The sequence below is a fragment of the Gouania willdenowi genome, chromosome 15 (genome assembly GCF_900634775.1).
Source record: "Gouania willdenowi chromosome 15, fGouWil2.1, whole genome shotgun sequence".
NCBI lineage: Eukaryota > Metazoa > Chordata > Actinopteri > Blenniiformes > Gobiesocidae > Gouania > Gouania willdenowi.
This window is the reverse complement of record NC_041058.1, coordinates 33934521-33947976: the sequence shown is the minus strand read 5'-3', so window position 1 is coordinate 33947976 and position 13456 is coordinate 33934521. Positions and strand designations below refer to the sequence as shown.

At 39.2% G+C, this 13456-nt stretch overlaps 1 protein-coding gene across 1 annotated transcript in view; it reads left to right on the top strand.

Moving 5' to 3' along the window:
* Positions 1 to 10215: 10215 nt before the first annotated feature.
* calhm3 (calcium homeostasis modulator 3) overlaps positions 10216 to 13456 on the top strand; it is a 6439-nt gene continuing 3198 nt past the window's right edge. Inside the window, exons 1-2 of the mRNA XM_028469348.1 lie at positions 10216 to 10225; positions 10296 to 10627. Of these exons, the coding sequence (XP_028325149.1) occupies positions 10341 to 10627 (287 nt within the window). The 5' untranslated portion in view covers positions 10216 to 10225; positions 10296 to 10340. The remainder of the gene's footprint in view (positions 10226 to 10295; positions 10628 to 13456) is intronic.

Below are 13456 nucleotides of genomic sequence, written 5' to 3'. Positions count from 1 at the left end.
TAATATGTTACACATTTGCAGCAGTAAAATGTCCCATTTCCATATTTTCTGGTTTATATGGGTTAATATACCAGTAATATGTGTTTATATGTATATTTATACCCTCGGAAATACCCGGACTTGATGATGAGCTGCTACACTCCGTTACTGTCCCGCTGTCGGCTGAACAAAGAGAAGTCCTGATGGTCATGTTGTCCTCTTCCTCCATGAGTTCTCTGTGGTGTTGTTCATGTATATCAGGAAACGCCAACTCTGAACTTTTCATCGGCTAACGAGCACTTCTGACACCGCTATCATTGCGGAATGCGGATGATTATGTGCCGTAAAGCGTCGCGCGGTACCAACGTCATCACATTTTGCGCGCGGGTCGAGTCGAGTTGTGCGTGTGCATGCGCGGCCAACCGTGCCAGTCTGGCACACTGTTTGGACCACCTCTTCTAGCAGGACCATCGGGCCGTTAACCCCCCCTGTGGTGCAGTTCACACCTACGCAGGCCAGACAATGGCCCCCCATGGTTTCACACATGCACAGAGCTGGGTTGGAACGGCCCTGGTTGCCAGTGTGAGTACAGCAATGGAGTCCTTTTTGCCTTTTGTTTCCAAAGGTTTTGTTTGCGATGAAAAAGTGCCAGTCAAGATCCTCAGAGACACAGCGGCTTATGATTCTTTTATTGCTGCTTCAGTGTTGCCTTTCTCTGAACAGAGTAACACTGGGGTTTGTGTACCTGTGCTGGGGATGGGGATGGATGTTTTCTGTGTCCCGCTGCATAATATATAATATTATGCTCTTCTCTGACCTTTTCCAAGGACCACTATGTGTAGGTGTCCGACCCACACTGATCCTGGGAAACAATGCAGCTGGTGGATGTGTTTGGGCTGACACCTCTTCACCAGACCCCATGGTCTCTTCTGTTCCACTGGTGAAAAAGCAACCAGATAAGGTTAGGAAGAGCTTTCCTAAGGTTTTCATGGCATGTGCTGTGACTCGGTCAATGACACGTGTGATTGATGTTGCAAAGGATGAGGTATCTGACTCGATCTGTTTCTCCTGGTCTGATATTCCACTGTCTGTCTCACAGGATGAGTTTGAGGCTGAGCAACAGGCGGACCCTTTGTTAAAGGATGTGTTTGACTGAGTGTTGCCTGTTGAAGGAGTGAGGAGCAGCTCACATGCCTACTGCCTCCATAACAACTTGCTGGTGAGGAAATGGGTTCCCCAGGGTGAGAGCTTTGTTGGCAAGCCCATCATCCAAGTTGTGGTGCCGGTAAAATTCCGCCCGTCAGTATTACAATTAGCGCATGATGGATCTGGGCACTGGGGTGTGAGGAAAACATGTGACCTGGTCCTGCGTCACTTCTTTTGGCCCTGCTTGAAAAAGGATGTGGCTGCCTATATTAAAACTTGTCACTAGCTGTGCTATTTCTAGCCAGGTGTTGTGGTATTCTTTTGGTTTTAGCCATTCTGTTAAATCTAAAATTTATTTTTTTATTTAATTTATTTATTTATTTTTATTTTTTGAAGGGTTGAAAGGCTTATTTTGGGTTTTTTATTCCTAGCATAGAATTTTGTAATTGCAGAATCTAGTCTTTTGAACCATTGTGTTGGTGGTTTCAGTGGATCATAGAGAACAGATAGTTTATTTTAGGTAAGATTTTCATTTTAACTGAGGCTATTCTGCCAAGGAGTGAGATGGGGAAATTGTTCCATCTCCGCAGATCTTCAGTGACTTTATCCAACAGTGGATCTAGATTCAGTTTAATTAATTCATTTAGGTTTGGTGATATATTTAAGCCTAGATATTAAATTGTGTTTGTGGGGGAGGGATGTTGTGGGTTTTGGCTTGCTGGGTTCCATGATTTTTTTGTTAATGGAAGGATTGATGATTTTGACCAGTTAATGGAATAGTCTGATAATTTAAAGAAGCTGTTTATTAGTTTAAATACTTCTTCTAATGAGGATTGGGTTTCTTCCAAATAGAGTAAAATATCATCCGCATAAAGATTAATTTTGTGTTCTGAGATGGATGACTGTGTATTCCTTTAATAACAGAGTTCTGAAAAACAGTTAATGTTTACTGTATTCATGTGACCTCCTACGTAACTTTTATTTTTGATCTCTGTTACTACTCTGAAAAAGAGCGGAGCCAGCATTGACCAGAAGTGTTTTAGGAATTCAGCAGGGAACCCATCTGGACCTGGTGCTTTGCCTGTTGACATGTTGTAGTTCTTGTAAGGTTAATGGTGAGTCTAAGGTGGTTTTCTGCTCTATGGTGAGCTGTGGTAGGTTTAAGTTATTGAGGAAGGTTTTCATATCTTCAGGGTCAGGGTTTAAGTTTGATGAGTATAGGTTTTGATAATAATCATGAAAAACCTTATTAATGTCCTGAGGTAAGTTTAAAGTTTGACCTGAATTATCAGAAATTGCTGCTATGAAATAGTTTTCTTTGTTGTGTTTAAGCTGATTTGCTAAATATTTGCCTGATTTATTATTGTAATCAAAGTTTTTGTACCGTAATTTGCTCAAAATAAAATCTGTTTTTTTAGATAAAATGATGTCCAGATAAGTTTTGTATTTTGGAGTTTTTTTTCATAAAAGTTCAGACGGGTTAGCTGCGTATTCTTCCGTAAGTTTCTTAATTTTTTCTTCAATTGTTTTTTCTTCTATCTGTTCCTGTTTTTTCTTATAATATAATCTTTCCTCTGATGACAGCCTTGCCGGTTTCCCAGAGTCAGGACGGTGATACTTCCAGAGAATCGTTTGTTAATAGAAAGTCCTCCCATTCTTTTCTTATCATTTTACCAAATTCACTGTCATTAAGTAATGAAGTATTAAAGCGCCACAGAGAGGATAATTTCTGATTAGAGTCACACTGTATTTGGGCACTTACTGGATCTGTCGAATGATACTAGCAGGTTCCCTTGACTGATCGCACCCGGGAGTTGTCAGCATTTATTATTCTAACTGGGTTATATTCTTATAAAGTTATGCCGTTTGGATTACGGAATGCTCCAGCGACCTTCTAAAGGTTGATGACTAGAGTTTTGGGGGACTTGGAGGGTTGTGCAGTTTATCTCGACGACGTGGTCCTTTTTTCAGATTGTTCGTCATCTCACATTGAGCGTGTTCATGCTCTGTTTTGCCGTTTGGCCGAAGCCCAATTCACAGTCAACCTTGCAAAGTGTGAGTTTGCAAGGGCATTGTACCTCGGTTGGGTGGTGGGACAGGGGATTGTCCGTCCTGTGCAGGAGAAGGTAACTGCAGTGGAGCATTATCCAGTTCCAACCACAAAGAAAGAGTGAATGCGTTTTCTTGGCTTGTTTGGATATTATCGTAGTTTCTGTAGGAACTTTTCTGAGGTAGTTGATCCACTTACTGATTTGTTGATGGCCACAGCTGTTTTTATTTGGACCGATGAATGTAAACAGGCATTCGAGAAAGTTAAAGCACTTTTATGTAGTGCTCCAGTTTTGGTTGCCCCAAGATTTGACCATCCTTTTGCCTTACAGGTTGAAGCCAGCCACGTGACAGGTGGCGGCTGGAACACCTTGCATGCACTAAGGGTATGATATTAATGCAGTTGACAATAAATAAAAGTAAATATACACCAAACCAAAAGTAAAAGTTGAAGGAAACCTAAATAAATAAATAAATAAAATGTGACAATCATTTGGAAGATTAAGGGATAATACCTTTATTGATTTAAGTTAATTATGTTTTTTTGGTAAAGACTGAACTTCTAGGATAGTGTGACAGCCCTGTGAGTCAGGGGCTGTCTGTGTGTGTTTGTGTGTGTTCTCTGTACAGGCTGATGAGGGGTGTGGACTGCTGCACCTGAGTGGGCATGGCCAGCCCACGTAGGTGTATTTAAGGACCGGCAGTTGATCACCCAAGGTGCGTGCAAACAGTATGATCTTTCCGTCATGCTGTCGGTCTGCGTGCGTCCTGCTCCTCTGCTCCAATGTCTCGCTCCTGACTGTTTTGTGGCTTCTTCCCGTGGTTGATGTCAACCCTTTTTTTATATGACTCTTGTAAAAATGAACATCTCTTTATTATAAACTACACAGTTCCACTCTTTTGTTGCAGCCAACAAACCGGGTCGTAACACATGTCTTGCATTCGTCTGTGGATGGTGGTTCCTGAAGCACTGACTCCAGCTACAGTCCACTCTTTGTGAATCTCCTCCACATTTTTGAATGGGTTTAGTTTCACAATCCTCTCCAGGGCGTGGTTATCACTATTGCTTGTTCACTTTTTCCTACCACATCTTTTCCTTCCCTTCACCTCTCTATTAATGTGCTTGGACACAGAGCTCTGTGAACAGCCAGCCTCTTTAACCATGACCTTTTGTGTCTTGTCCTCCTTGTACAAGGTTTCAATGGTCGTCTTTTGGACAATTGTCAGGTCAGCAGTTTTCTCCATGATTGTGTAGACCTACAGAACTAGACTGTAGACCATTTAAAGGCCTTTGCAGGGCACCAGGTGTCTTCAATATTGAACCTCTCCACAATATTCTAATTTTCTGAGATACTAAATTTGGGGTTTTCATTAGTTGTCAGTTATAATCATCAACATTAAGGAGACATATCATGGTTTTAAATCCTTCCTTTTTACATATAAATCATACAGTTGTGGTCTATATAAAGCAGAACTGCAATGCTTGGGTCTGAATTCCTCATTATTATAGCTCCACCCCTTTTCTACCCTTTTCTGATGTTCTTCTGAGAGCAACTCGTTTTGCTGCGGTCTCTTTAAATGCAAACGAGACACTTCATACCCCGCCCCCTCTTCAGGTTACAGAGGTGACACTCGGTTCAACTCCACCCTGTTCGGCCATTTTTGTAGTTTGATAGAAGAGATATGATTATGTAGCGGCAGAAACTTTATATTCAGAGGTTATTTACAAAATGTCAACAACAGAAGACTTGTCCATCCATCCTTACATGTTGAGCCAGAGTCGGACCCGGTGGAGCGAGATGAAAATGAAGATGATGAACCTGCAGAACCCTAACAAGTGAGCTAACGCTAGCGCCAAGCTAACATCACGAAATGCATTTTAATACAGTCTTTTCGGAGACAAAAACGTCAAAATGAAATGACTAATGAAAACTTTAGACTTAAATTAAATCACGTAGGCCATATCATCAAGGATCTAAAACGAGCACACAGCGCTAACATATGAAGACGGTGCAACTGCTAATGCTAACAAAACAATGACAGGGACGTCTTATCATCACACTTTTTAGCGTTATTTACAGCTTACCGAAGTGCTCTGTTCATCGTCTCCAAAGATAGAAGGAATTGAACCCTCAATCAGACAAAGTCTTTCTGTAAATCCTTCTTTATACTGGTGGAGGTTGATGAAGCAGTCATCATTGAAGTGCTTCACACACACAAAAATGACCTTATCCACAGATGTGGTACATTTCTGTAAAAAATAAAACTCAACCAGACACTTTGAAAAGGTTCTGATTTTTATTTTTTATTTTTTATTTAACCTTTATTTAACCAGGAAAAAAATTCCCGTTGAGATTAAAAACCTCTTTTTCAAGGGAGTCCTGGCCAAGAGGCAGCAAAGTTACAACACTGAACAGAAATACATTTACATTACATTAAAATGACAGGATAACATAAGAATCAAATAAAACAATTACAGACAACTGAGGCAGTCTCAAATTCTCTCAGTTTTGTTTTAAAAGCATTCAAGGATAACAATTCAGTCAGCTTCCAGTCTCTTTGCAGTGTGTTCCAAGCACAAGGAGCTCATGTACAAAGGCTTTTTTCCCCAGCTCTGTGTGGGCAAAAGGAACTGTGAGCAACAGCTGATCATTGGATCTCAGTGCATAAGTGTTTGTGCTTCTCTTTGTAAGTAATGTACAGATGTAAGAGGGCAGTAATCCAAGAAGAGATGATGCTGGGAGACGGTGTAATGAAGCGTGTGGGTTACTACATCCAACAACCAAACATTTTGACTTATCCTCTTTTAACTTCGGCATCCTTGAGCTTGGACTACAAAATAAAAGCGAGAAATAAAAATGGCGGATTGCTCGAAGTGTTGGGCCTGGAGTCGATGTCCTAATTTGGCAGTTCTGCTGCAAATACTGTGATGTAATAGTTCAAAAAATGTAATAGAGAATAGAAAAATTGAAACAGATTGAAAAATATGACCAAAACAGAAAATAAAGACATCAACGGAGCACCTGAAGAGACTAATTTGAACTTTTCTGTACTTCTAAACACTCTAAATATACAGCAAAATGCATTTAAAAAAGTGGATTTAGCATGATATGTCCCCTTTAAAAGAAATAAACACTTGAAATATATCAGTCTGTGTGTGATGAATTGATATCGTATACATTCACTTTTTGAATGGAACTACTGAAATAAATCAACTTTTTCATGATATTCTATTTATTTGACCAGCACCTGTATTTGTGAGGAGACGGGGCAGGAGAGAAGAAAAACAACCGAGGGATGGCATTTTCAGACCTCAAGTTTATCTATCTATCTATCTATCTATCTATCTATCTATCTATCTATCTATCTATCTATCTATCTATCTATCTATCTATCTATTTATCTATCTATCTATCTATGTCTTTGCTGTAATTCATCCATTTTTTTATTAGCTTCCTCTACTACCACCTCCAATTCTGCTGCTTCAAATTAAATTTTTTGCTCCCGCGCACTAAAAGCTGTCTTTCACGCTCCATGTTCAAAATAACATGTACAAAATGCTTATTTAAATAGGGGTGGTCTGCACCACTTCTGCATGTGCACTAATGATTGTTTTAGGGAAGCAACTGGTTTGCCACCATTTATTTCAGATATTACTGAATCCGCCCGTCAGTGTTTTTGCACTGACACTTTCAAACTTATTTCAATTATATTATAATTAAAACAAATAATCAAAATATAAATTCACAGCCTATCTTGCCTCGCCTGACTGCACATCACTGGATTGCATGCACATCAATGTAAAGTGCTTGAAGGTGCTACATAAAATCTAATGCATTATTATTGTAAATAAATCATTTATTTTGACTAAAGCAGTCCTGACTGTAATCTTATTTACTTTCCAGGATTGAAACTCAAAAAGATGAATACAGATGTAGTCAGCCTTAGTGAAGTTAATAGTGCTGCACTCGATCAGTTTTTGCATTAAATTAACATCTCAGTTTTCCATATAGGATTTTATTTAAGAAGCCGCAGATTGTGAAAACATGTTTTTTAAAAAAATTTTGTAAAATATTACAAAATTGATAAATTGTACAAATAATACATGTTAAATCAGGGCTTTCCCCTTTAATTGGCCATGTAATGTTGTTACATACATGGAATTTGTCCTCTGCATTTAACCCATCCCTGAGGATGGGTGGGCAGCCATTTTTGCGGCACCTGGGGAGCAGTTCGGGGTTAAGGGACTTGCTCAACATCCCACAGTGACGGCCCAGGTGAGGCTTGAACTGGGAACCCTCTGATTACAAGCCCAGTGTCCTTAACGTGTTGTATTATGTTATGTTTATGTTGAGTTAAAAAGTGCTTAGTTAGTTAGTTAGTTAGTGAGTTAGTTAGTTAGTTAGTTAGTTGCTAGTAAAATAGAAACATAAAAATGTCCTATCAAATGTAATGAAAATGAAAATTTTAGTAATATTTAGTATTTAAAAAGTGCATATCAAACTAGTAGTTCTGTGGATTATTCAGTAAGGTTGGTGACCCCTGTGTTAAAGGGTAACTGTGGTGAACAAAAGCTCGACTAAAGGTTTAGTCATAAGTCTTGTCATGTATGGGGATAGATTTGTCTCAAAAATGTTCACAAATATATCCAATAATTTACAGTGTGATTTATGATGTGTGTGTGTGTTCATTATGAATTATCATCATACATTTATTTTTGAGACAAACATAACACAGTTTTGCTCAGATTCACACACACACAAAGGTCCTGATCCACCTGTGTGTAAAGCACCACCCCTCCACTAGGGGGCAGTAGTGAATAACCTTCCATCGATGAGCCTCACATGTACTGGATGTTGAGAGGCTCAGCAAAAGAACTGTCGTGTTGTTGTTTGTTTGTTTTCTATAGATAATTTAGCAATAACTAATGTAAGCTAAAAACTTGAACTATATTTGTCTCTGACAGGCTCTGACACTCTGTTGCTTTGGTTTGAACACTCACACTAGTTGTGCACTGTTTTCACTGCCCTGTGATATGTGGCTAAAACACGCTGTACCATTCTCTTCTGTGTACGGTACATGAAGTAGGGCCCAGCCATGAAGATAACTGTTTATCAACTGTGATTTTATTAAATTGTTACATTTATCCAAGATATAGGCCTACATAATGTTGTAGGCATACAAATGTACAACCGCACAAATAAAACAGAATGAGTTTCTGTGAACGCTCTGGTGAACAGGTCCCTTTAAATGTTGTTGCCGTAAGGATTTGTGGGTCAGCATTATGCTGTCTCCTTTGGTAAAGGATATAAAGGAAGCATTGAGCCTCCTTTCCTTAGCTTTTAGACAATTGGAACACTCCTTGTCATGGCCGCCACTTAAACACTTCCTGGGGTTAAGGAAAAGTAGCTAGGAATGGAGATAGGAGGGAATATTAGGACACAGCTATAGGCTTCTTCTGCTGTGTATTTGATTTGTTACTGTAACTAGAATAAACCACATTAAAATAGTTTTACTCTTATCATCTGTCCTCGGAGCTGTTCAATTAAAATATCCAGAAAGAAAGTAGATAAAAACCTTCCAGTCCTCAGCTGCAAAGGAAGCGACATGTGACGTGTATCTGCGGAAAAAGTGTTTCCATAGCACCTTTATGACATATTGCAATATCGAATCATCTGAAATACCTCCTCGTATTTGACAGTTTTTTCAAAATTCAGGTGTTTCCATCACCATTTTTTATTGCACTATTTAGAATTTGCGCTTCTCCAAGTGTTTCCTAGGCTAAAGGAGGTTATAAATGCTAGCACCTCTGTGTGTATTTGACCTGTGACTCTAACTAGAATAAACCACACTGGCCACATTTACATGGGAGCATTAATTCATCTTTAAAGTAGAATAAAAGTGAACTCCTCTTTAATCTGACCTTATAAACACTTAATTCCTAATGCTAATTTAATTCTGAATTAAACTTAAATCTGAATGAGGTGGCTGGTTTATTCTGATTTTAATTCTGAATTAAATAATTCCTCTTCCTTGTTCACACTTAATTCTGCATTAACTTAATTTGGGTCATTCTGCGCATGCGCGACATAATCCAAGATGGACTAGACAGACTAGAGCCGACACTATTTAATAAGAGCCTTAAAAGACATGGATATAATAAAAAGAGTTCATGGACGGAGCCATAAACATGCACACAAACACATGGACTTATTACACACACAGACATCAGAAAAGGGAACACGCTTCATCAGACGGGTGATACTAAGACCCGGAGAGGGAATAAATGTGTCCCCGTACTGCTGCACAGGCTGTAATAATAACACCAAGTTTGTTAGAGGTACTGTACTATCTTTACCAGAGAGCAAATATTTATTGGTTATTGTTTATTGGAGTTTTACTGGGCTTTATTTACCGGTGATAGTTCATATCTCTCTTCTGCTTTACTGTATGTACCAAAGTGTGTTATTGTCCAGCTGTTGCTTCAAAACTACAATAAAATAAAGGTGAAAACAGTTCTCAAGTGTGGTCTTTTATAAAAGGTTTGTTGTGTTTTTCTTGATCAACGTGATACGTCACGTTCGCCCCCTGTCCAATCAGAGCCTTCCAAACCCCAGACCTAAAGAGGAATTAAATAAAGCTGAATAAACCACGTTTTCATGTAAACCTCAATTCAGGAATGACTATTTCCATGTAAACACGAAGCAGAACACTTTAATTCCGAATAGTTTATTCAGAATAACTAATTCTGAATAAAAAAAACATCATGTAACCATGACCATTAAAATAGTAATACTCTTGTCATTTGTCCTTGGAGCTGTTCAATTAAAAAATCCAGGAAGAAGGTACAGAAAACCGTCTAGTCCTCAGCTCCAAAGGAAGAACGTTTGGTCAGAGATCAGTGCAGTATGAACACACCTGCATTGGAGCTTTTCCACATGAAAGAGGAGCTTTGACAGGGAGTGTCTATGGTTCAGGGCGCGGCTAAGCTCTTTTCTTTCCTCCACACACGCAGTGATCCGTCACATTTCTTCAAAGAGGATTTCAAAAGGTAGGTGAAATGTTTCCCGTATTTTTGCAGAATCAAAGACACGTTTTTGTAACATTGTGACCTCTTATAGATATCCAAAGCTGGGGCAGAGATCACTCTGCTCCTCATCTCAGCCATGGAGCGTCTAAAACTAGTCCTCCAGTACTTCCAGTCCAACTCGGAGTCCATCTCCAATGGCATCTGCATTATTCTGGCCCTGGTCAGTGTCAAACTTTACACCAGCTTTGACTTTAACTGCCCTTGCCTTCCTCAGTACAACAAACTGTATTCTCTGGGGGTGATGATCGTTCCTCCCATCATACTCTTCTTCTTGGGAGTTCTAGTGAATCGACATACTGGTGTTATGATGGACGAGTGGATGAGACCCATGGGCAACAGGTCCAAAAATCCATCTGTTGTCAAGTGAGCGATTTATTTCATTTTTTTTTTTTTTTTAAGATTAAGTTCCAAGGGTTAGGGTTATGTTCCAATCACAGCTAATGGTAAACGTTCAGCATCATGGTGAAGCTGATGGAAAGATGATAAATAAATTCAGTACATTGAAAGCATGCACAAACTCATTTTACTTAACCCCATTTTAATCTCAAGTTGGTCGAAAAAATGTCTATAATTCACTTAGCATATCCTTAATGTAAAACATGGACTCCGAATTTTGTAACTCCAGGATCTGATAGCTCAGAAGTCCTAGAAATTGTAGAGCTACTGTATATACAGGGTGGACTGGCCATGTAGCATACCGGGCATCGTCCTGGTGGGCCGTTCCGGTCTCCTACGTTTTTTTTTTTTATGAGCGAGTGGAGGTAGACATGCTAACAGGTGGCCAAGAATGGTCTAAAAGTAGCAAAAACCTGGCAAGAAAAGAGTGTAGAGTGACTAAAATGGACCAAAAGCAGTCTAGAGTAGCAAAAAAAGGGAAACTAAAGAGGAACCAGGTGGTATGGAATGGCAAAGCATAGCTTAAAACAGTAAAATGTGGCAAACAATAGTGAAGAGGCAAAATGTGAAACAAAAGGAGGCAAAATGTACCAACGTCCCTTTCTGGGTAGCAACCCAGATGCGCGGTCATGTTGGAGATAAGTGGATGTTGACACTACATACTGCAGGCTCGCAGAGGTGTACCCTGTGATGGATAAATCACAGAAAAGCTACTCAAAATACATTATAGATGCAAAGGCATACAGGGAAGGACTTTTTCCGCGGGAAAGGGCACGATATTAAAAAATACGGTTTATTGGTGGTACAGATCCATACGAGTCGGCTTCTTTATCTTGGATCAATGATGACCCGGAGAGTTTTCCATCTAATATGTATCCTGATATTGTCCACTACCTGGATTTCACCAAGCCCATACACAGCAGAAGACCTTAAATCTTATAGAAGTTTGGAGATTGGCTACGGTTATAGAGGCTCGCGTTAGCAATGGATATACTGTATATTGGCAGATAACTCAGTCAGTTCTAATAATTTCACAGTGAACCTGCAGCATAGTTACTATAAAATAGAACACCACCACCAGGAAATCATAGATTTAGGCAAATCAAACAGTTATAGTCCATTAGATACGACTACTCTGGACCTCGATCCTCGGATTGCTACGCCGGCTACATCCAGCAGCCTATGAAGCAGCAGAGCCTCGTACCAGCGGCGTCCGCCAACGGAGGAGACGTAAGCGGTGTGATCAGAACCAGGAGCGAGGCTAGCAACCAAGCTAAAAGCTAATCCTCAGAGAACGCCACTTCCTTCCATCCTGTGTACTAATGTCCGCTCTCTGGAGAACAAACTGGACTACCTGAAGCTGGATTTAAATGTAAGACTGGTGATGAGGGCGGCGGTGTTAACATATACAACAATAACAACTGGTGCAACAATGGTGAGCTAGTGTCATGTCACTGCTCTCCTGATGTAGAACTACTGACTATAAAATGTAGACATTGTTCTTCCTAATCTGTTTTAACTTTTGGCAGTCTATAAAACTCCATATGTTTTTCACGTTCTGACTGATTAGTACAGCCAAAAACATGGCAATTGTTCACCATTTCCTCTCAAAGTTCGGGATTTGCTTGTGTGTGTGCTGTTTGTAAACCTGTGGCTTATCTCCAAAATGGCGACTTCCAGGTTGATGACGCGCCGTAAAAACCCTCTATTTATTTTGCTCAATTTTCAACCAATTTTCAAATGGCAAGCGGCAATTTCAACATGTACAATGTCATACCTACGTATAATAAGGTTTGTAATAAAGTAAACCGTTTGTAAATCCATCAATATTTCATCGAGTTAAGGGTATTTTTGTTTAAGCTGATCACTCACCTTCCAACAGCTGCCGTAGAGCGCGTCAAAATGTCAGAACGACAGTAGTCTGAGCTAAGATGGCCGCCGTTGAGCTACGCTGGAGAATCCTGCTTGCGTCATCTGGTGTTTATCAATATATATATATATATATATATATATATATATATATATATATATATATATATATATACTTTAGCCAGTGGTGTTTCCTGTTTTTGCCTCAAGTGGTCATTAAGGGGTCTATAGGAAAAAAGCATTATTTATTGACAAAAGGAGTTAAAGTCTGAAAAAATTGTCAGAACTTTTTGAAAAGGTGCAAAAATTGGACAAAGGAAATAGATAATAAAGGGTTAAAATGTTGTTCCTTTTATGGTTTTCTGGGGAATAATAATTAAAATTAAGACTTAAAGAGCCACGTGTTGACCATGACTGACTTACAGTAATAACATCTTCTAAATGGTGTCATGATAATGTAATGAACTGGTCTGGACAGGAAATGCCACGACGAAATTTTTCTCCCAGTCCACCCCTGAATATACATATTTATATCAAAAGTTGTAATATAATTCAAGGAAATATTTAGGACAGGGCTGTCAAACATATTTTAGTTCAAAGGCCAAACACGGATCACTTTGATCTCAAGTGAGCTTTAGATTTTAGGCGGAAAAACGAACAATTCCAACATTTCTGTGCCCTAGTTTTCACTTCCACCTATAAATGATCCATAATGTACGAATGGGCTTTGACAATAAGTGACAGATATCAGAGCCTGCAGAATATTTACTTTAAAATGAGTAGATTTTGTGAAATAATTTGATTAAAACTGCAGGATTTTGAAAAGACTGAGAGTTCTATTAACAATCTGTGATTAAAAAATAATATCAGGTGATATAATGTGAATAATCTCATTCATAAGGTTTCAAACAATTCCATTTCTGTATT